Below are 25,592 nucleotides of genomic sequence, written 5' to 3' on the forward strand. Positions count from 1 at the left end.
ACATACATCCTAGCGATAACAATTAAACTTTGAATTAACAACTCTTAAAATTCAAGATGGCTGTGTGTCGGCCATATTGTTTTCGGATCGATATGCATTTTAGTTACGGTAAATATAAAGATATGTAGATTTCTGCCGCTGTATCATTTTAGACGTTTTAGGCTTAGGGGGTTACTGACAGTAAAAGTACATGTACAAGTAGGCCGACGTTTCATGCTAATCGGCTCATAAATTAAATAAAAAGTCGAATATAAATAAGTTTAATAACCATTACCAGGTCTTTTGTTACAATTATACTAAGCCTCAGTGTAAATTTAGCCTTATGTCACCTCTGCAAGTCACATGATGATAGTTTATTCATTTTACACAGAAAGCATGTGACTGTTGGCGTTGAGCCAATTTTCGACTCTAGCACTCAACCAATCACATGAGAGAATACAAAAGATCGAGTCTTGGCCCACGTGAGTCATGTGACGGAAAACCTGTAATGGCGGACGATGGCACTGTTACAGAAGATATTACCTAACAAAAACAGATGTAGTGCCTTTGAACGATGGACTTCGTCAGACACGAACACAGAGTGAGTTTCTATATGTCATTTAAAAGTATTTGGGTGATTTTGAGACTATAAAAATGACAAGTTGGTAAAAAATCGTTCGAACATTGGTTTTGTTTTGGTTTTGTCAGTGACCTGACGACGTTTCTGGACACACGAATGGTTATCGATATGTTGTTTTGTCTTCTAAAAGCGATTTATGTATAATTTTGTTCTGTTTTCCTTGTGTGTAATTGTTAGCATTTTGATATGATGATATAGACATTGATCACGGTTGACTCGGAGAAACTATGTGCGTGGGTCGTGACACAGTGACATGTGATTGTGACAGGCTGCAGAAATGTAAACAATTTCTTACAACGTATAATATCCCACGAGTTTATTTGTAAGCGTTGATACACACATATTTGTCATTGACTATATGGTTCATCTCTATAGATTATCATATCATTGGCCTATATACAGCTTGATGGATATGGTACATGTAGATTTTACAAGGTAAATATAACATTACAGAAGTATAGGCAATAACTATATTTGAAAATGCACGTTTTATCTTTTTGCTGCTATATTTCATATGTCCAGGTACGTCTGTACTACCAACTTCCACTGCAAGGGCCAACAGATGCGTATAACAGTCAAATATGTTTTGATTGTCAAAAAATGTAATGGTTAATTATTGATTTATATCCCACATATAACCTATAATTGTAAAATTCCATTCCAATATCCAATGCTTTCCCTTCTTAAGTTCCTTTTTAGGTCATCTCACCCAAAGGTACAGGATGACACTGTTCGCAGGCTATAGCCATCATACTTGGTCTGTAATCATAAATTATCTTTCACTGTCCATATGACACACAAGTGTGCCATCCGTTAACTTTTCACACATTTTAACTTCTAAAGTTAGCTAAAAAATGCCTCTAATGATCCTGACATGGTCCAAGTATTGTGTTTTGAGTTGAGGAGAAATCCAACATGGCCACCATGGCTGCCATCTTGAAAACACAATTAAAAGATCTCCTACAGTTACTAACTTATGCTGAAAATTTGAATGGTTATAAGCGTAGTTATTTAAGACCTTCCCAAAATACATTGAATTCTGTCCAAAATTCAAGATGTATATCAAAATCAGGGGCCACTGGCCGAGTCGTTAAAATATCAATATCACATATTACCACAAGCCCTCCTCCTCAAGGTCACAAGTTCAAATTCCATGTGTGGCAGTTGCTAGGTATACTGATTGCTGCTTGGTGTTTTTCCTATGAGTACTGTTTCCTCATCCAAAAACCTTGCACAAACTACATAAATGACCCTGGCAATAATCATACATTAAACCAGTCAAAACCAACAAAATGCCAAAATCACCATATTGAAAAACATTTACTGTAATTCTTTTCCTTTTGAACTGGTGCTAAGGTTGTCAGATGACCTTTAGCCCCTTGTATAAATAAGCAGTATGATGATATTAATTGATGCCAAGCATTTGATACATCAATGAATTGACACCAGTCATCTTTTATTGCATTGCACAAAGACCGGTCTTGTATAACATCTAAAGGAAAAATTTGGCAAATCACATGAAATTACACTGCAGTCAAAATTGACATATTCCATTTAGCGGAACGTTCTAGTTATGTCAACTTGGAATGGGATCGCTAAATGCAACAGAACATGACAAACTCGTCAGATTCGAAGCATATATCAAATTTTTGATTTAGAAATGGTTTTATCTTGCTTGAATTTTGAATGCAGTTTTTGTAACTATTTTAATTTTAAATGTAAATTTTATGCATAAATAATTCATTTCATTGCGAAATAAACAGTGTCATGATCATTGGAATTAAACAGTAAATCACATTCCTTGCTATCTCCTGCACAAACACTGGCACATTTAGATCTTATACACCCAAACAAGTAATATTGCCTCAAATCTAATGAATAAAACTTTTATTGGTCACTGTAATTAAAGTTATTTATTCACAAGAGAGCAATGCATATCTTGTTTATTTGGCAACTTGATTCATATATAATACTTTCATTGAAATAATATCCTTGCATTTTACCGGGGTATATCATTTAATATTTTGTTTATCATTTGCTTCCTAGCTCTTTTACTTTTTGAAATATATTCTTTTAATGATAATTGATTGTGATTCAAATTAAACTCATTATTCAGCATCATAAGATATGTTAATGATATTTTATACTTGGATGTCATTTTCTGTACAAAGTGTTTTTCAATTTTTTAGGTGGAAGACACCAAAATTTGACCCAGATCAGATTCGATTGGTGATATATGCAGATAATGAAAGAGATAGAACCTTATTATTTGATTCAAAGGCTGTCAAAAGAAATGTAGAACCACAGGTATGTACTACAATATTTATTCATCCTTTATTGGCATATCACAGTAATATGTAAAAACAAATCAACTCTTGCAATTTAAGGAAACAATTTGTCTCTACTTATTGCCTGAATGCTTAATACATTCATGTTTTGTAATATTGATTGCAGCCAAAATGTTACCATGGGTTGAGAAAATTTGTTTCACCCAAAACAAAGCTATGTGGTCCAAGCGAACAGCTGGGTGCAGGACGGCAGTCAGCAAAGTTCCTGGTAAGTGTAATTATTTAGTGACTGTTTATGTTTGATATTCCAATTATATAAATATATTTGAAATATAAAGTAACATAAAACATATTTGATTTAGAAAGTGTTGAACCTGTTGATTATAGAAAAAAATATTATCAATTTGTTATTCATAAAGCAAAACAGTTTGATGGGAAAACTTACTTTGATGTACATGATTGATTACTTAAAACCTGTTCTGTCACATTGTTTCATCTCACATTTTTTCTTAATAAATGGAGGGATGGACATTTATGTCTTACCAACATTTCAAATGTAGAAAAAAATTCTGAGTAATTTTACAAATTCATTTATGTAAAATTGCTGTTCTTTGGTGCACACCTTGTCAAAAAGTTAATTTACAATAAGCTGATGATATGGGTATTGTGTGAATTTGATAGTTCTCAAAGCCAGGATCAGATGTGCAGAGTTTAGAGGAGATCATGTTTGGCAGTGTTGGAATGGCCTATACTGGGTCGTCCCTCAAAGTCCACCTGACCAAGTGAGTACATAACAATATCACACACCACAAAGTACATTGTATCAAATAAACATACCACAAAGTACATTGTATCAAGATCACATACTACAAAGTACATTGTATCAAGATCCCATACTACAAATACATTGTATCAAAATTACATACTACAAAGTACATTGTATCAAAATCACATACTACAAAGTACATTGTATCAAAATCACATCCCACAAAGTACATTGTATCAAAGCACATACAACAAAAATACATTGTATCAAAATCACATACCACAAAGTGCATTGTATCAAAAACACATACTACAGAGTACATGGTATTAAAATCACATACCACAAAGTACATTGTATCAAAATCACATACCACAAAGTACATTGTATCAAAATCACATACCACAAAGTAAATTGTATCAAAAACACATACCACAAAGTACATTGTATCAAAAACACATACCACAAAGTAAATTGTATCAAATAAACACTAAATGGGTACTATAAAGGCATAAACAGGGCCATCATTTTTTTGTATCTGGTTATATTGCATTGTTATATCAGACTGATCCAGAGACTACCTGTCAATATTAAATTAATTTTACTGACAGTTTTTATGTCAAGTGTATTGTAACAGTACAACACATACCGTAATTGATAAATTTACTGTTTTATATGCTCCTTTATATTGATTCATGTTAGCAATGCCTTAATCTTTTTGTCCAGGTCGCCTCCTCAAATGATGTTGACAAAAGTCTTTGTACCGGAACCACCTAAGAGAGAATCCATGGGCAGGTAGGTTTATTTTGAATACAGACTACAAATTAAATCAGTATACATAGTAACAAAAAGTAGCAATGTATTCCTATAAAACAAAGCAATTCACTGTAGAAATTGTCAAATGCCTTTCAAACATGAATTTGTTGGATCATTTGTATGTAACTTTATAATATGTTTGAAGTATTCTATGTTTGGTGGTGACTGATGATATTATATAGTATGAATATTATCACTTTGTTTGTAGTGAACTCGATTCAGATTTGCTAAGCCTACAAAGCCATTCGGATCCCTCTGACCCCAAACCTATATCATGCTCGGATAGAAATGGCACTTATCTAGGTAAGATAACAAATTTTGCCTAGTAGCATATTTTGAGTTTTGTTCCAGTTTTGAAAACCTTTGATATTCATAAAAGGTTAAAGAAGCTTTATTATAATAAATTTTGCAATATTTACTGGTAATGTTGTAATATTGGTATATTGTCTACTGTTGTGCTCAATAACCATGATCTCATTTGTGATTTAAAAATAAATATTAAAAAAAAAAATCAATTTACATATATACATATTTTAAAATGTACATGCAATGTTTGAATTCCTCATTTAAATATTTATATTATCGAATATAATCTGCTACTCACATAATAACTCTACCTCCACAAATATTCAAAGATGGGATTCCTTCTGATTCTACTGAATGTAATATTCATGCCTTGGATACTTTTTATTAATCTTAGCTGAAAGTGTTCCAATGGATGTTCCTCTACCGTCCCACTCAAAGCGAGCTAATTTTGATATCATTGACGAAGATAGTGGGTTGGCGTCATGTAAGTTTTCTGAAATACTAAAAATGCTGAATAAAATAATTTACAAGTTTATTTTAATATAAATATATGAATAAATGAAAGCAAAAATATATGAAAAAAAAATTCAAAATTAAAAGTATGACAGAAATATACATTTTTCAATGTAAAAAGTACCACTGCGGTATGCATCAATAAACGTTGCAGACAAGGATTTATCTTTGTTGAACTGCGATCAGCCATGAAAATAAAATGAGATTTAATTTATGGATGTGATTTGGGTTTCAGTAACCTCAAGTGGAAGTTTCCATACGCCATTCCCGTCCCCTGGTAGTAACGCTAGTAGTTATAACAGCTATAACAGTCTTCACCGACGCTGGATGAGGGTTCAGTATACCTCCTTGGAGAGTGGACTTAAAAAACGAGACTCGCAGGATAACCTAGTGGCACACGAGGTAATACAAGATGACATATGTATGAAACAGTTTGATACATTATAACGTCTTAATTTGGCTTGCATTATTAATGATAGCTGATCCTACATCTACTGTGAGTGTAAGGGAGTGAACATGTGTCCAGGGTTTTTGCCAGCTATTTTGGGAAAAGGACCCTGAGCAAAAATTGGGAAAATATTATCGGTGTTTTTAAAAAATTGGGAAATTATCATCATCATTTTAATTTAAGTCTGACTCAAAATATTCATTAACTATTGAGTCAGTGTTCAGTAATAAAAAATTGATGAATTTATCATTTTAAATATTTTTGATGCTGTATGTAATTTATATTGCATGTTAAAGATATTCCACCGCTGACAAACAGTATTTTTTCTCTATCAAAAAAAAAGAGTAGATGAACTAGTATTTTTTGTACAGTTACAAAAGTTGCTTTCTGTATACCATTACCGCCATTAAAAAGTTTGAGCTTCTTCTTTATTTTAAGATAAAAATATGAAAATAATTAATTGCATTCCAAAAAATATCTTTGGCACTATGTCATATCGAATGAAGTACTGATAGTGCATGCACCAAAAGCAAAATAAATTATTTTCTATATTATTTTTTGTGATAATTAGACATATCCATACCCGATAAAACACAAATTATAGTTCAAATGATGAGTATTTTTTATGCTCTGTCGACGATGTCCAGAGCGTTCAAAATAAAATACTTGGAACGTACAAAATGTAACTGATCAATGCAGAGATTATGGCAAAATGCAAGTACCTGAGGCCTATGTAAATTGTCAAAGACATTTGAAAACGAAATATACTACATGTATACACAAACCACAATATATGGATTAAAACAAAAATTTATTTACAACTGATACTTAACAAATTGAATAGCAGACGAAACCTCTGCCTCTGGCTCATTCCTACTGTCACTTACCACACTGAAAGTGGGCCACGTGCCAAAAATACCAACTGACAGGACCCAAGATATTGTGCCTGAGGTGTTGATTAATCGGTGATTGCCATTTATAATCCTATTTTTATGTCTGGTTGATGTTTTGTGTCCGTACCCCAGTTAGTTTCCCTGCGCTCTCGGCCAGCCGACTCACCTGTCATGGCCGCCATTTTTCGGGTGAGTTTGATTGCAAAGTCCAAAAAGTTGTGGGACTTCGCCACTGAAACCAGGACGCTTCCGCGAACGTAAACAAATGGGCTAGTACATGACATTAGATATTAATAACCGTTACTGGAGGTATATTGAGACATCATTTGCGGTTTTAACTTAATGCTATGATTGGGAAAATAGTGACTGAATTTGGGAAAATACAGTGCTATTTTTCAATTGGGAATGGGTCCGTTTACCGGACCCTATAAAGGCCTGGCAAAAACCCTGGTGTCCGAAAGTATGACTTATTAAAAAAAATATCCATGTATAACAATTAATTTTTTTGATGTAGTGTGAAAGTTTGATAGCGTGTATAACAACTACATTTGTATATCCTTAATGCCAACTGTCCTTACCGATTAAGCAACATTAAAGTTATATTTGATAAATTCATGAAGAATGTGAGTCTATGGTTTGATACAATTATTTTTATCTTGCTGATACAATTATATTTATCTTGCTGATATCTTATTGTTCATCTGCAGCAAAGTTTTTCATCATGTACAACCTCATCAACAACAAGCAAGAAACAATCAAAGATTGCCTTGGGGATATTATTTGGGCTGGAAGAAGACAAGGATTGTCAGGGAGTCAACAGGTAAGATACCTGAAAAATGTATTCACTCTGTCTATTGGGAGTTGTACTTGCCCCTTATTGACAGAAATGTACACTAAAGTTTCCAATGGGTTTCAGAAATGTATACTAAAGTTTCCAATGGGTTTCAGAAATGTACACTAAAGTTTCCAATGGGTTTCACATGAGTAGACACAAGGTAAATCACTGACATTTCTTAAAAATTATTGTTGGCTAACTTTCCACTATAATCTGTCTTAATGAAATGCTACCGTAATTTTGCCTGTAGAGTGCGCACCCGCGTATAGTGCGCAGGTACGTTATTGAGTTTTATTTTGGGTGAAAAAAAATCTCAGGTTTTGTATCTTTTTTTCAAAACGTTTTGCATTGCCTTCAAACACTCTTAAAGAACAACAGCAAATGGTTCTTATTCTTAATCAGTGCTTAAAACAACCTTATGTTCAATAACATTAACTGGCGAGAGGAGATTGACATGATGATTGACACTTTGTTTACACAGAGGCAGGCCTAGTTAGCTTGTGAATTGCAGGTGACACTATGAGTATCTCAACAACGATGTTATTACTATCAAATAATTACCTGTCATCATACCTTGTGTAATTCCAATCGGTATCATTCAGGTCTATTGTGTATCTGATAGGCATTTGAATTTAATCATTGTCCAAGACATTAGCTGGAAACCGACCAAGTAGGCTGATCAACCACTGGTGGCCGCCATATTTGAATACTGACTGCACACTTCCGTATTCCCAATTATTTCAATTAGTATTGAAATCAGGATGAGATCTTACAGAACCATTTAAAAGATATGTGATAAGAGTAAATTTTATAGTCATACTATATTGCACACCCCAACTTTTCACTTGATAATTTATGAAAAAAGTGCACACTATACACACAAAGTACGGTAAATAAATGTCTGTCAATTTGCAGGTGCTTTGAGAATTTCTTCTTCTCGCACATCACACTGTTTGAGGGACACCTAGACAAACTGAAGGCAGGAGTGAGCCATGCCTACAACAACAGAAAGAAATTTGTCCACATTGTCATGGAGGTAAGATCATAAACATTACTGAATACTATTTTGATGTGCATTAATTTGAATTAAGGAAGACATATGTCAGCTTGCAGGGGTTTCAATGTCAGGCAATACCCAGCACTTTTTGCAGGTTAAACCTGGCTGTGGTACTGCTTGATTTGGGCTAAATTACATTAGATAACATACAGATTGTTTAGAATAGTACCCCATGGAATTGTAATTGTACTGCCTCTCCTGAAAGATAATGAAACCACTTATTATATTGAGGGTTAAGGTTATTTTGTCTAGTGTAATGCAGTAATAAATTCATATGAGCATCTTGTACTGTATGCAGAAAAGGTTTAAAGGACTTGTAAAATGGTTCACTAATATATTATTTTAGCATGATCACTGATATTGTAAGAGCTCACTTAGATCTGTGATCAGTGATATAAAAGTGGTAAAGAAATTGATTTTGAACTCAATGACATTGACAATTTTTTTACTATACCACCTGATGATTCATTATAATTAAAAGTTAAAAATGCATAAATATGACAGAGAAATAGGTCAAAAAGTGGCAAATGCATTTGCATGTTTATCTTAAAAAATATTATGAATTGAAATGTGATGATTGATTTGATGTGATATTAAAAGTAAATGATTTTACCCCGCAGGCTTTGGACAACTTTAGAAGAGATGTTCAGGACCTGTACACAACACCACGGCTATCTGAACCTGTGTGGTTAAACATGATGTCCCATAGCAGCTATAGATACTCCATGTGTGAAAAGTTCATGAAGCAATTCATGTTTCTTGTGTCCAAATACGACAACAAGAACACTAATTTGTAAGTAATAGATGTTATTGTTTAAATTTCATGCATGGTATCTGCATTGTTTTTTTGACAGAATTTCAAGTTTTAATATTTGTGTTGCCAAAATAAAGTTTCTGTAATGAAGTTATCGGGAAGTAATGCTCTGAATAGTAACTATGATGAAAAAGTTTAGATTTCTAGAAAAAACAATTCTGACTATTCTTTTCGTTGTTTCACTGGTAAACGTTTTCGTTTCTATCACAGTTTCATGAGCACACTGGTTACGGCAGTTCTTACTCATCACTTAGCCTGGGTTCCTACAGTTACACCGGCAGGGGGTACTTCCATCAGGACTTACCTACACAATCACACACCAAACTGGGTATGTATGTAACTACACACCTACACAATCACACACCTACACAACCACACACCACACTTGGTATGTAGACACACACCTACATAACCACAAACCTACACAATCAAACACCAACACACAACCACACACCTACACACAACCACACACCTACACAATCACACACCTACACAATCACACACCAAACTTGGTATGTAGACACACACCTACATAACCACAAACCTACACAATCAAACACCAACACACAACCACACACCTACACACAACCACACACCTACACAATCACACACCTACACAATCACACACCTACACAATCACACACCAAACTTGGTATGTAGACACACACCTACATAACCACAAACCTACACAATCAAACACCAACACACAACCACACACCTACACACAACCACACACCTACACACAACCACACACCTACACACAACCACACACCTACACACAACCACACACCTACACAATCACACACCTACACAACCACACACCAAACTTGGTATGTAGACACACACCTACATAACCACAAACCTACACAATCAAACACCAACACACAACCACACAACCACACACCTACACAATCACACACCTACACAATCACACACCAAACTTGGTATGTAGACACACACCTACATAACCACAAACCTACACAATCAAACACCAACACACAACCACACACCTACACACAACCACACACCTACACAATCACACACCTACACAATCACACACCAAACTTGGTATGTAGACACACACCTACATAACCACAAACCTACACAATCAAACACCAACACACAACCACACACCAAACTAAGCTTGTTTATAACTACACACCTACACAACCACACACATATCTAGACATGACATAAATGTTGTAAATATGAAAATGGGGAAAAAAAAACCCAATCATGCAATCATTCAAAGTTCATTATGTCATGAGATATAAGTTGGCTTTTGATCGCATTATCAAGGTTGTGTAGTTATCTGAGACATATATTTTACTAGTACTTTCCAGATTACTGTGACAAATGTCCATGGAAAATTTGATGTTAGTAAAATTTTGATGATATTTTGATTGTTTTGATACAGGTGGACACGTTTGCTAAAACACATCCTTACAATCCTCTGTGGGCTCAACTTGGGTAAGTGTTACCATAAAAAATAGCCTAATTTATCTTCAGCGTAATTGTTTGGAAAGAATACTGACCAGTTTATGAAATTATCATCTGAAGAAATTACAAACTGAAAATGCATGCCACAGTACATTTCCGGTAATTTTAGATTTGCGATTTGTAACTAGCAAGAATTTGCTGAAATTAAAAATTCTAATGCCTTTATAGGATATGCGTTCAGTAGAATATTGATCAAATTCTATCCATGCAATTTATTGATAAAGAAGTTTAATTTTTTTTCATGTGGAAGATTAATATAGACTGATATATTGATCATATCTTTGAAATTCGAAAATGAGTTTGATTTCATTGTATTCACATTAAAAGTTCAATAGCAAACACAATAGCAACTAACTTTATTTTTCTCGGCACATGGTATGCTATTATGTATTAGCATATGACAGAGTTATTTGCACTTGTCATTGATTGTGACATGATGTGTTTTCGAGTGTAGCTTTATTCTTTTCAGAGAAAACAATGCAAGTTTCGCTCACAAAATAATGATGTCACAATGTATACCTATTTGCAAGGGAGATAAATCTGTAATATGCAAAGATGGAATACTGTATGATAACGTGTTACACATATTTTGTTATAGTGATCTGTATGGAGCCATTGGGTTTCCTCTCAAGGTGGCGAGGACAGTGGTGGTCGGGAAAAAAGCTGATCTAGTGAAAAAAATATTGTACATTCTCACATATTTCATCAGATGTAGTGACGTTCATGAAAATGATGAGTTAGGATCTTTAAAATCTTGCCTTGACGATCTCAGTTTTGAAATGGAGAATGACAAACAAGATGTTACTCCCATCTTGGAAAAACAACCAAATGCCTTTTTTCCAGTGAAAGAAGAAAATTCTGGGAGTTGGACGAGACATGAGGAAACAAACTTTGGTAAAGGAAAGGTAGAAACACCTCAGGATACATGTAACACAAGTCAATCCCATAAAGAAATATTACAGTGTTCTTTGGAGAGAGAACGAAAAGACATTCAATCAAATAGAAAAGAGTGTCAAAATCCATGTGATAAGGATGAAGTTAAGCTATTGTGTTCACCAAAAGGATGTGTACGTCAGATCAGTGTGGAAAAAGAGTTGAGGAGGATAAGTAAAGAATATGAAGATGTTATTCCAAAGACGATAAAAAGTGTTCAGGATACCGACATACACTTTCATTTACCAGATGATTGTTCCTTAACAGACGAGGGTTATCATTCAATTCTTCCACCGGACCATGGCTATTCGTCTCTGCCGAGGCCATGTAGTTTATCGGTGTCTAAGATAGTTGAGGCTGTGCCTGTAGAGAATGTAAAGAATGTGTCGAGATCTGTGGAGATTCTCAGCAGTGACCTGATAGAAGTTCCTACCCCTAACCCAGTCAAACCTCAGCCATTTTACCCGTCCAGTTCATGTAGCGTGTCCAGATTGACACAAAAACTTTTAGAGGAAAAGGAACCAGTTTCCAAGAAGGATTCAATAGAAACTGCCAAAGTAGTGGACATTAGGACAAGGTTTCTGAAAGAAGGAAGCAATAGTATGTTTGATGAATATTTCACAGACCCTAGTATCCAAACCAAAACCATAGATAATGTAGACGCTGTAGATAGGATTGTTAGTTACCCATTAGTGAAGTCCGAGTCCATCAGAAGTTCTACCGACAGCATTATAAGGGAGCTGGCAGCTAATAGTCCAACTGCAGAGCTACAGGGCAGTCACGAGAATCGCCTTGGCTCATTTAGTGGAGGAATACGCCCTCGTATATCATCATTTTCTCGGCAGTTCAGTACTGATAGAAGTCATATAGCTGGCCGTCAGAATTCTCTGGCACCTGGAAGATGCAGGTAAGTGAATAATGCAATATTATCATTTCAAATTTACAAACACATTGAGGCTTCAATTTTGATACAAGGTATGGAATTAATCATAATTCCTGACTATGCTAATGAAATTGAGATTGTTTTCTAATATACTAATTTGCGAGTGGTGGAATTATTGAATAATGTTTGGATTATGGTCGAGTCAGTCCTAAAATGTTTTCCTATCAAATGCTTTATTTTGTCTTTGTGCTATGTAATGTTTAACTACAGTGATATTAACTGCTGCAATTTGTATTTATATCATTGTAATCAGACATTGAAGTACAATCATACTTTCCGTTACAGATCTGTTACACCCACTGAGCTCAGTAGACGGCGCCACCTGTCCTCTACCAGTAGTTACGACGTAGATTTATCCGATCCTGCATCAGGATGTAAAGAGCTTGACATGCCAAAGTAAGCCACAGGAGCTTGTGTTACTGTTATAGAGATAGAAATCTTTCCATATTCATTGTCATTATTTGAACCAAATATTTCTGTTCATCGTAGAGAAAATTAAAAAACTGTCAAATGAAAGAAAAGAACTACGGTAAAGGAATTTAAATAAAAAAAAAAAAGAGTTATTTTTTCCCAGTCTTTTTCTATAATAATAAATGTGAAAAGAACTACCTGATCAAATTAATGTATTACATGTACATACATATAGAAACACTGCATAGATCATACTTATACAACCTTTGCATTTCCTGAACAGTTTCAGTGGTGAGCTCAGCAGCAGCAGCATCAAAGTGTTTGACCGTAACTTTGGACGGTCATTGATGGCCGGATACTCTGATCATTACCTCTCCGACTTTGTTTTACATGGTACTTCTGATAACAGCTTTCATGAAAAGTTACGCAGTGATTTGGAGGTTGCTATTCAGGTATGTCATAAGAGTTTTAGCTTGCAGTCTGTGTACATATTTCTATTATCTAAAATGTCTGACATTGTGCTCTTTTAAAATGCTGAATCCAAACAACAGAATTTCTTAAACTTCCCGGACCTACCGCGGCAAAGCCACCAAATTAAAAGTTTTCTTCTTGTTTGTTTGCGAATAGAGTATAATAGAGTATAAACTGACCCTTGTCTAATTCAGATACCTCTGTATTCCTACTTAATTATATGGCATTTTCCTTCTTAGTTTTTAGTAATTAAGACAACAATGTATGTTATGGAATTTGTCAACTTGTTGCTTTTCAGAATTTATAATCTGATTTGAACAGCTTGATAACATAGCATATCACCATGGTGGATTCATGAGTGGTTGCATAATTTTAATATCAAGGTTGATTAGAAGGTTTGACTTTGAGTTGCTATAGTAATGATTAATGTAAATCCATATTTGAAAATGACTATTAAGAATACATATTTATTTTTGCAGCATTCTGTGTTAGATGAACCCATTGGTGAAGCGGTGTGTATTATAGCTGACACAGATCAATGGTGAGTGTATAATTCTCATCTCAACATTGGAAATAATAATTGTTCTCATGTCCATTGTTAGTTAATGTTACATCACAACATATGAAATACTGATAAATGTGACATTCAAGATCATTATATTATTAAGGTATTTTTAGAGGATTACCTAACCTCTCCTTAATTCATTATGTTTAAAAACCATGAACATTTCATTCCTGTCTAATATTGTGACACAGTTTGTGTAAAACTTGACCAAACGATTTACCTGTTCAGGTGTGTCAATGTGGCCAGTAGTCGAGATGTGGACAAGCCCTTTGAGCCTCTTACCAAGCCAGTGATAGCTTCCCAGCTTGTATGTAACCTCATGGAAGGAGTCCTTCAGCTTTGTAAACTGAAGATGAGCTCAGAATTTGTAAGTCTTGATGTATTTACTATGTGTTGTGTACTGTATACTGGATAAATTATAGGGGTTGTTTATCTTCACACCTCTCACACCGGTAAAATATTCTTTGGCGTAGGTAATAATAATAGTATAATATAATTCATGAATTACATGAAACGCAAAATTTAACCTTACTGTCCTGTATACTGCAAAATATTGACTCTGACAATCTAAAGCATTATGCAGTATTTCATCTCAGACAGAAGCCAAGCTTTAAGAAAAAAATGTCCTTTTTACATTTGTAACATAGAACAGTTTGGTTACAGATTTATATAATGTGGAACAATGAAAAGGATGCAAGGAATCCTATTTAGCTTTGAAATAATGGAGATGGAACTTGTACCATAAAATTTCCTATTTTGAGAAATTCATTCTTGAATTAACCTTTCTTCTTGTTTAACAGTGTCTGATGCATTTGGAAGACAGATTGCAAGAAATTTTCTTCAAAAGCAAAATGTTGGCAGAATACCTGAAAGATGTAAAGAAATGTAACATCAAAGAACTGACACAATTATTAGGGTATGTGTTTATAACAAGCAGATGATCATTAATCCTGACACAATTATTAGGGTATGTGTTTATAACAAGCAGATGATCATTAATCCTGACACAATTATTAGGGTATGTGTTTATAACAAGCAGATGATCATTAATCCTGACACAATTATTAGGGTATGTGTTTATAACAAGCAGGGCCAAACAAAATTAATTTCTTGTTTCTCAGGCCCGCCCGCATCCAATATGAACCCCCCGCACCACTCACTTTTTATTGAAATCAAAAAAATAAAAACGTCCGCGCCGAAAAATAAATTCCGGAAAAAAATCCGACGTTGGTTCCCGCATTATCCGGAACTTGACCGATCCGTGTTTTAGAATCTCCCAAATCAGATCATTGAAACGTTTGTTTATCCTTTAGAAGCTTGTGATTGCACATGGTACACGGCAGCAATAATGATTTCGCTTCAAATATCTTTTTCTGGGAGTGTTCTTTTACCCTGGACAATCATTTCGAATTATAGTGATACTTGTTCGTTTGGCGAACTCTACAAAGGTCTGTGCGATGGATCGCTTGGTCCCGACGACTGGTCATTTCCGCCAAAATTCGCGGATCATCATGTGTCGGCCGCTATCGGCAAACGGAATATCCAATATGTAAAATCTGTGACACCAGAGACAAACAAGCTCTTAAAAGAAAGAGAAATGTGTGGGAGGAACGAAAGGGGAGCAAAAAGACCAAATCTTAAAACATAGGGAGTCCTGATCACTTGCTTATGTACATCTGGTTAACATTGAACATAAAGTTGTATTTCAATTGTTTTTCAATTTAATTTGTAAGTTTAATACCAGAAAATAAAGACAATAGTTTAATATGAAGATTTCTTTATTCATTTTATGCATTTAACAATTGACACAATTTCAAATCACATGATTCATGTATATTATTATGTGACTGAGAAAAAAAAATCCCTCCCTCATCACATTTTTAGGTAGTAAAAAAAAAATAGCCTCCCTCCCTCATCCTTTTTTGGAAAAACGTGCCTGAGAAACAAGAAATTAATTTTGTTTGGCCCAGGTGATCATTAATCCTGACACAATTATTAGGGTATGTGCTTATAACAAGCAGATGATCATTAATCCTAGATATTTAAGGTTTATTGTTATAAAGTATAGTTATAATTGGTATCTGAAATTGGACATTGTCACAGTATTGCCCATTCAAATCATTAAGATGAAATGATAAAACTTGCAGAATACATTAGAAATCATTGGGTCTTTTTAACCTTGACTTAAAGGTCAGATCCACATTGTCTTTCACCTTTAAAATGTGAAAGTGAAGCTCATTTGTTTTTGTTCTCTGATCAAACAAATATATAGCTTTGGGCTTCAATATGTAAACATTTTAATTTTCTTTTCTTTCTTTTATTAAGATTATGAGTATTGACTTACTTAATTCCGTTGTTATGTTTCAGTTTTGAGCCTGGTGATCTCCCTTTACTTGTAGCCATAGCCGGAACACATTCACCTCATCTCTCCTTGGGAGTCATCTAGAGGTCATGATGGCAAAAATGAGATCAAAACAACAAACTTATAATAAAAACCAACAGGAAAACTCAAAGACTGTTGGTATCTAGGCAAACACTGCCGAAGGATGCTAATCTATAGAGCAATGGACTCTTAAATCATCCAATGGTCCAAGGATAAGGAAACATTTTGGGACCTGTTTTAATTTTTATTTTACTTAGCCAACTGGCTAACGTTTCTGACGTAGGAGATGATATTCTGATCATGTGTTCTTGCCTAAAAATGTTTTTGATAAGGATAATTATTATTTGATGAAAATTCAAGCATCTACTGAAGCTAAATTCATTGTTAGATTTATTGTGAAAATGTATTATTTAAGGATTGTTCTTCATTTATTAATTTCAAATTTTATATGCACTAGCCTTTTGTATTCAGTGAGACAAAGAAAATTTCCTATTCAACCAGAAGAAGTATGTTGCAGATTTAATATTATATTTGTGAACATAATACAAAGATATGATCTTAAATGCTTCTTTTGTTTGCCATGAGCATTTTAACTTTCTTACAAGGATTAGTTTACCCCATATGAAATCAAGTAACAGGGTTATTTCATGTTATGCATTTTAGATATGCTTAATTAATGTAGAATTATATATTTATTAGCCCACCATCATCAGATGGTGGGCTATTCAAATCGCCTTTCGTCCGTGGTCCGTCGTCCGTCCGTTAACAATTCTTGTTACCGCTATTTCTCTAAAAGTACTGAAGGGATCTTTCTCAAATTTCATATGTAGGTTCCCCTAGGACCCTAGTTGTGCATATTGTATTTTGGGACTGATCAGTCAACAAGATGGCCGCCAGGCAGCCATCTTGGATTTTGATAGTTAAAGTTTGTTACCGCTATTTCTCAGAAAGTATTGAAGGGATCTTTCTCAAATTTCATATGTAGGTTCCTCTAGGACCCTAGTTGTGCATATTGCATTTTGGGACTGATCGGTCAACAAGATGGCCGCCAGGTAGCCATCTTGGATTTTGATAGTTAAAGTTTGTTACCGCTATTTCTCAGAAAGCACTGAAGGGATCTTTCTCAAATTTTATATGTAGGTTCCCCTAGGACCCTAGTTGTGCATATTGTATTTTGGGACTGATCGGTCAACAAGATGGCCGCCAGGCAGCCATCTTGGATTTTGATAGTTAAAGTTTGTTACTGCTATTTCTCATAAAGTATTGAAGGGATCTTTCTCAAATTTCATATGTAGGTTCCCGTAGGACCCTAGTTGTGCATATTGCATTTTGGGACTGATCGGTCAACAAGATGGCCGACCAGCCGCCATCTTGGATTTTGATAGTTAAAGTTTGTTACCGCTAATTCTCAGAAAGTACTTAAGGGATCTTTCTCAAATTTCATATTTAGGTTCCCCTAGGACCCCAGTTGTGCATATTGCATTTTGGGACTGATCGGTCAACAAGATGGCCGACCAGCAGCCATCTTGGATTTTGATAGTTAAAGTTTGTTACGGCTATTTCTCAGAAAGTATTGAAGGGATTGTTCTCAAATTTCATATGTAGGTTCCCGTAGGACCCTAGTAGTGCATATTGCATTTTGGGACTGATCAGTCAACAAGATGGCCGCCAGGTAGCCATCTTGGATTTTGATAGTTAAAGTTTGTTACCGCTATTTCTCAGAAAGCACTGAAGGGATCTTTCTCAAATTTCATATGTAGGTTCCCCTAGGACCCCAGTTGTGCATATTGCATTTTGGGACTGATTGGTCAACAAGATGGCCGCCAGGTAGCCATCTTGGATTTTGATAGTTAAAGTTTGTTACCGCTATTTTTCAGAAAGCACTGAAGGGATCTTTCTCAAATTTCATATGTAGGTTCCCCTAGGACCCCAGTTGTGCATATTACATTTTGGGACTGATCGGTCAACAAGATGGCCGACTGGTGGCCATCTTGGATTTTGATAGTTAAAGTTTGTTACCGCTATTTCTCAGAAAGTATTGAAGGGATTGTTCTCAAATTTCATATTTAGGTTCCTCTAGGACCCTAGTTCTGCCTATTGCATTTTGCGACCACCATCTTGGATTTTGATAGTTTAAAGTTTGAAAAGCAGAAAAAAGAAGTGTAAGTTTGAAAAGCAGAGAAAAGATCCCTCTTTCATTTGTCAGACATAGATCAATCTTTGGTGGGCGCCAAGATCCCTCTGGGATCTCTTGTTGAAACTAGTAGTTGTGTTAATGCATATAGGAATTGTCTAATTTTAAAACATGTGTATGGTTAAGGATATCAGTGCTTTATCCTTTCAATATTACAAAGAAAATACTATGGCTGTATAAAACAATCCTGGTATTAGTCTTAGATATAGTTTATTTACATCAGAATGATTTTAATGATCTCAAATTGCCATTGTGTTATGTTTAAAATTATATGCCAGCATATTGTGATATATTTTAATGTCTATTAAATACAGATTGTAAGTGATTGATACAGCTGAAATAGTTAGTGATTCTCACAGCACTACATATTCTTGTTAGGGAAGATTTACATGACATTGTACACAAACATGTTACAGAAACAACTCTTATTTCTCATGGTTTATATACTTGGGGTCAAAGTTCTGTTGTTCACGGGCTCAAAGCTTACACTAAAAAAAAGGCTAGAATGGCAGAATTTTTCAGAATATTATTTCACATATCAATAATTTATAGTAGCGGTCATGATGTTAATTGCACCCATAATAATAGAAACTAACACAGTTGTTTAAAAAAAAGGTTCACATTTAACTACTGAAATCACTATGCTCATGATATCCTCAATACATTGACATTTGTATTTGGCCAATCTTAAAATTGAGGGTTCATCGTGATAATTAACTTTCCTTAAACTAATGAAATCAAGGCTATGATAGAAGAAAACTGACTTATACCTTAAGTATTGTTGGCAGAGTTGGTAAAATATCCTAAATGTTCCATGACCTTTTTCACATCGAGATAACAGGTCATGGTTGCCCTAATGAAGTGATCCTATTCAATCAGATTGTACAAGTATTAAATATAGGTTTAGAATACAACATCAAGTGAGGATTTGAGAAAATAACATATCATATCGTATGCAAACTATGATTTAATGGCTTGTATTAAGAACATGTCTGATGTGTGTGTATCATGAAGTTTTAAGTGACAGTAGGCAACTGCATCTATAGCGAATATGCTAATCATTTATTAATGTACATTACAGAAGGAACTGTATCCTTAAGGTGTCAGTGACAGTAGGAACTGTGTACATGTGACAGTAAGAACTGTTTCCCCTGTGAATATGTAACAGTAAGAACTGTATCCCCTGTGTTTATGTGACAGTAAGAACTGTTTCCCCTGTGAATATGTAACAGTTAGAACTGTATCCCCTGTGTACATGTGACAGTAAGAGCTGTTTCCTCTGTGTACATGTAACAGTAGGAACTATATCCCCTATATACATGTGATAGTAGGAACTGTTTCCCCTATATACATGTGACAGTAGGAACTATATTCCCCTGTGTGCATGTGACATTAAGAACTGTATCCCCCTGAGTACATGTGACAGTAAGAACTGTTTCCCCTGTGTACATGTGACAGTAAGAACTGTTTCCCCTGTGTATATGTAACAGTAGGAACTGTATCCCCTATATACATGTGACAGTAGGAACTGTTTCCCCTGTGTACATGTGACAGTAGGAACTGTTTCCCCTGGGTACATGTGACAACAGGAACTGTATCATTCTGTGTACATGTGACAGTATACAGTTGTTTCATGCCTTTTCAGTCAACAGTCAAAACTCTTTCCTGAGGAGTTGAGACCAATTTGATGAACTCCGGCCTCGGGAAACAGTTTATAGGGTTGGTCCCAACACTCCGGCCTCGGGAAACAGTTCATCGGGTTGGTCCCAACACCAAGGGTCAATCCGGCGCTGGTGTTTATGACGTCAACAATCATTTATGATGTCAACAATAAATGCATGCAAACGTTCCACCCCGGTCAACAGTCAAGCTATTGACCAATCAATAGATGAAATTACTTCATTTACATTTACATAGAGTCAGATAACAATAGGAACTGTTTCCCCTGCATGAATGTGACAGAAGGAACTGTATCCCCCTGTATAAATGTGACAGTAGGAACTGTTTCCCTTGTATACATGTAACAGTAGGAACTGTATCCCTGTGTACAGGTTTCCTAATACACATACTATTTTAGATGTAGATTTGGAGAGGAGGAGTTACTGGGCAGCTATTTGCTAATTACATGACTTTGCCACACCAGATTATAGTATATTGTCGCTATTCATCCAAACAAAGATGTCTTTTCGTAATGCAGCATTTTAATCCCTTGATACCAGTGTAAAGCTTACACATGTACCAGTTTATTGATTTTGTTTGTAATTGCCAATGTTATTATAACTGTTAGCCATGCCCAATTTGATTTAATTCGTAATTGCTACCTGTTATTAATATAGTTTTCCATGTCTACTTTGATACCCCATGTAATGTGCCCATGGCCAGTATTATATGTCTACTATGTTGTATTTATGTGTATTACTTATTGTGAGCTATGCATCATTGGATTGCTAAATCATCTGCAGTGCCTTATCTGATCACCTACAACTGGTGAGCCAGTTTAGCCTCTCTTCATCCATGTTAATCTAGCTGTTTGCCAAGAATAAAAAGTTTGATTTCATTTCTGTTTTATTGGATTTTCCTAGTTATGCGTTCCGCTGGTTGGAATTCCAAGACTACTATCCTGGCCTTATTGGGAAAAAATTGTCACTTAAAAACTTATTATGATCATGGTAAACAATCAACATTGGTAAAGTGATTATGGGTCTATACAGTACATTTCCTTTTATAAAACTAGTGATTTTGATCCTAATTATACAGATACCCCAATATGTACATGTATGTATGTGTATTACTGGGTATTCTATAGTGTAATAATGTACTGGGTATTAGCGGATCTGTATAATTAGAATCAAAAACTTGTGATTTGACTGATACAGTGTTTTGCCTTCCGCAAATGTTCAGTTTTACTAAGAAAGCTTTATAATTACTTATATTTGTCTTTCTGTATAATACAGAATATATACCTGGTATTGAAATGACCACCTGTAAAGATTAAGCAAATGTCTTTCCAACAAAACAATCTGTTATGATGTTGTCACAAAATTTGATTAGAGCATTAAGATAGTGATAATTACAAATGTTTTTCTATTTTTTTCCTATATAATTCAATTTTGCTTGTTACGAGCATTTTCATTGGCTTTAAAATTTACTTTATCAGCTCATAAAGGAAAAAATGGGGTCGCCGTTTGTAACGTTGTTTCTGATTGGCTGAGATCATGGCATAATGAAATCATAGACAAAAGCGTCCTAAAATGAATTTGGAGTATTGAAAAGATTACATTTAGTAAATTGAATTATAAAATATAATTATAAATCTATCCAAGTTAATCCTTAAATGAACAACAGACCATCAACTTTCTCAATAATCATCATTGGTTACCCATGTTAATCAGCCTATGATCATAAATGGAGCGTACTGGATTTTAGACACTGGGTTTCCTAGGGTGTCAATAACCAGCTCTCAAATTTTGTTGGCAGTGCTTACAATATATTTACATTTTATTTCCATTGTTTATCTGCTAAAGAGGCCATGTCAGTCAAACAAAGGAGTAGATTCTGGTTTGTCTGATGGGTTAGTAAGTTACTTGCTCATATAAATAAACGAATTATTTTGTATGACTATGCAGGAGAGTTAGAGAATATTTGCTAGATTATTATACTGGAGTTTATATTTCAAGCATAATATCTTTGGATAAAGTTTCCAGTATTGTTTTATGTACTTTAATAAAAATAAAGAATGAAAGCTAGACCAAAGATATAGATATAAAAAAACAAGCTCACCTATATTTGAAGGATGTTCATATTCATATTGATTATATTGGTTCTCTTTGTATATGTACGTGAATGTTATTCTCCACAAGCTTGTTTTAAAATCAATCATGGAAATAAGAGAAATTTATTAGTCATGAAAGTGAGTTGGTTAACAGAATGCTAATAAAAGGTATGACTTTTGAGAAGGCTCATTATTTTAGGATAAAAATAACACTACAAGTTACCCTAATTTAGTTAAAATTTGATGTGCCCTGCCCTTGTGAATCGTGCACAAATGATTGCCATTAATTTCAAATGTGGAAAAGTTTTATATATTACATATCTGACTTCGTGAAAAGCATACCGGTATATAAAATGTGTATTGGTGCTCCAGTGAATATTCTTCATGTATCATTTAGTTGAACATTAACTCATGATTCATGTGTAAATTATAATAAAAAATACTAAAATAGTTAATCTGTTTGCGTTATTTTTAGGTCACCTGAGACGAAGTCTCATGGTGACCTATTCTTATCGCCTTTTGTCTGTTGTCGCCTGTCATGCGACAATAAACAATTTCCATTTTCGACTTCTTCTCCAAAACCGCTGAAGCAATTTCAATATAATGTTATTCAATTGAACAAACTTTGTAGCCCTTCATCCCAGCATGTCACAGGCCCAATATCAGGTCTCTAGGCCTTTTAATTATTCACAAGAAGTTATTTAAAGATTTCTGCCATTTTGACCCCTGTACCCTTGAATGAAGTTTAAGGTCCTTCATTTGAACAAACTTGGTAGCCCTTCATCCCAGCATGCTGCAGGCCCAATATGAGTATCCTGGGCCTTTTGGTTCTTGAGAAGAAGTTATCAGATTTTAGCCTATTTGACCCCAGTGACCTTGAATGAAGGTCAAGGTCATTATTTGAACAAACTTGGTAACCCTTCATCCAAGCATGCTGCAGGCCCAATATGAGTATCCTGGGCCTTTCGGTTCTTGAGAAGAAGTCGTTTAAAGATTTAAGCCTATTTCACCCATGTGACCTTGAATGGAGTTCAAGGTCCTCATGTGAACAAAATTGGTATCAGTACCTTGAGCCTTCTGGTTCTAGAGAAGAAGCTGTTTAAAGACTTTAGCCTTTCGACCCCTATGACCTTGAATGAAGATCAAGGTCATTCATTTGAACAAACTTGATAGCCCTTCATCCAAGCATGTCATGGGCCAAATATTAGGTCTCTAGGCCTCTAAGTTATTCACAAGAAGTTGTTTAAATCATTTTAGCCTAGTTGACCCCTGTGACCTTGAATGAAGGTCAAGGTCATTTATTTGAACAAGCTTGGTAGCCCTGCATCCAAGCATGCTGCAGGCCCAATATGAGTATCCTGGGTCTTTCGGTTCTTGAGAAGAAGTCGTTTAAAGATTTAAGCCTATTTCACCCATGTGACCTTGAATGGAGTTCAAGGTCCTCATGTGAACAAAATTGGTATCAGTACCTTGAGCCTTCTGGTTCTAGAGAAGAAGCTGTTTAAAGACTTTAGCCTTTCGACCCCTATGACCTTGAATGAAGATCAAGGTCATTCATTTGAACAAACTTGATAGCCCTTCATCCAAGCATGTCATGGGCCAAATATTAGGTCTCTAGGCCTCTAAGTTATTCACAAGAAGTTGTTTAAATCATTTTAGCCTAGTTGACCCCTGTGACCTTGAATGAAGGTCAAGGTCATTTATTTGAACAAGCTTGGTAGCCCTTCATCCAAGCATGCTGCAGGCCCAATATGAGTATCCTGGGCCTTTCGGTTCTTGAGAAGAAGTCGTTTAAAGATTTAAGCCTATTTAACCCATGTGACCTTGAATGAAGTTCAAGGTCCTCATGTGAACAAAATTGGTATCAGTACCTTGAGCCTTCTGGTTCTAGAGAAGAAGTTGTTTAAAGATTTTAGCCTTTCGACCCCTATGACCTTGAATGAAGATCAAGGTCATTCATTTGAACAAACTTGATATTCATCCAAGCATGTCACGGGCCAAATATTAGGTCTCTAGGCCTCTAAGTTATTCACAAGAAGTTGTTTAAAGGATCATAGCCTATATGCTACAGGCCTAACATCAGTACCCTGAACCTTCTGGTTCAAGATAAGAGGTCGTTAAAAGATATTAGCCTTTTTGACCCCCATGACCTTGAATGAAGATCAAGGTCATTCATTTGAACAAACTTAATAGCCCTTCAACCAAGCATGTCACGGGCCCAATATCAGGTCTCTAGGCCTCTTAGTTATTGACAAGAAGTTGTTAGGATTATAGCCTATATGCTACAGGCCTAACATCAGTACCCTGGGCCTTCTGGGTCATGAGAAGAAGTTGTTTAAAGATTTTAGCCTATTTGACCCCTGTGACCTTGAATGATGGTGACGGTCATCCATTTGAACAAACTTTGTAGCCCTTCATTCCAGCACGCTACAGGCCAAATATCAGTACCCTGGGCCTTTCGGTTATTGAGAAGAAGTCGTTTGAATGAAAAGTTTACTGACGATGGATTGGCATGATGACAATAGGTCATTCTCATCCTTCAAATTTATAAAATCACTGACTGACTTCAAGAACCTGATGGGCCAATATATATAGTGTTTATATGTCTTTGTTTCATTCTATATCAAAACTCAGGTGACTGTTAAGGCCCATGGGCCTCTTGTTAGTTTACCTGATCTGAAGGAACAAAAAACATATTATGGTGCTGGCATTGGTCATCTGTATCACTGTCAACAGTTGATACTGTACCACTGATTATAATTCAACATAATCTGATTGATAACATCCCTCTTGGTCGAGAATCAAAATTGTACAAATGGTTAGTTTGATCCCACATGGGTCTTTGAAACAGAGACCAGCAGTGACCAATTTTGATATATCCACGTAAGGAACTAATAAAAAAAAGAAACATGAGTTGATAAAAAGTGAATACTTGTTACATTCCTATGGTGTAAAGATCCAAATTGTTAAAATGTTTGAGATAACCTCTGAGGGGCCTGAAGATCCATTGCAAAAAGTGTCTAATTAGTTTAATCCATTCAAGACTCCTGCAGTCAGCAATTCCATCT

At 35.1% G+C, this 25,592-nt stretch overlaps 1 protein-coding gene across 2 annotated transcripts; it reads left to right on the forward strand.

Annotated features, from left to right (window-relative positions):
- Positions 1-445: 445 nt before the first annotated feature.
- On the forward strand, positions 446-22,975 carry LOC138323290 (folliculin-interacting protein 1-like). 2 transcript variants are annotated; one of them, XM_069267782.1, is made up of 20 exons: positions 446-580; positions 2,809-2,926; positions 3,074-3,175; positions 3,589-3,689; positions 4,397-4,465; positions 4,695-4,789; positions 5,187-5,276; positions 5,541-5,707; positions 7,354-7,466; positions 8,397-8,517; positions 9,159-9,331; positions 9,563-9,680; positions 10,770-10,822; positions 11,451-12,692; positions 13,014-13,124; positions 13,423-13,591; positions 14,090-14,151; positions 14,404-14,542; positions 14,976-15,091; positions 16,543-22,975. In XM_069267782.1, the coding sequence occupies exons 1-20, from the start codon at positions 498-500 to the stop codon at positions 16,619-16,621; spliced, it is 3,321 nt and encodes a 1,106-aa protein (XP_069123883.1). In that variant the 5' UTR covers positions 446-497; the 3' UTR covers positions 16,622-22,975. The 2 variants fall into 2 exon arrangements, with proteins under 2 accessions (XP_069123883.1, XP_069123882.1); XM_069267781.1 differs by lacking the exon at positions 446-580 and adding an exon at positions 1,085-1,221.
- The last annotated feature ends 2,617 nt before the right edge of the window (positions 22,976-25,592 follow it).

This window comes from Argopecten irradians, chromosome 5, assembly GCF_041381155.1.
Source record: "Argopecten irradians isolate NY chromosome 5, Ai_NY, whole genome shotgun sequence".
NCBI lineage: Eukaryota > Metazoa > Mollusca > Bivalvia > Pectinida > Pectinidae > Argopecten > Argopecten irradians.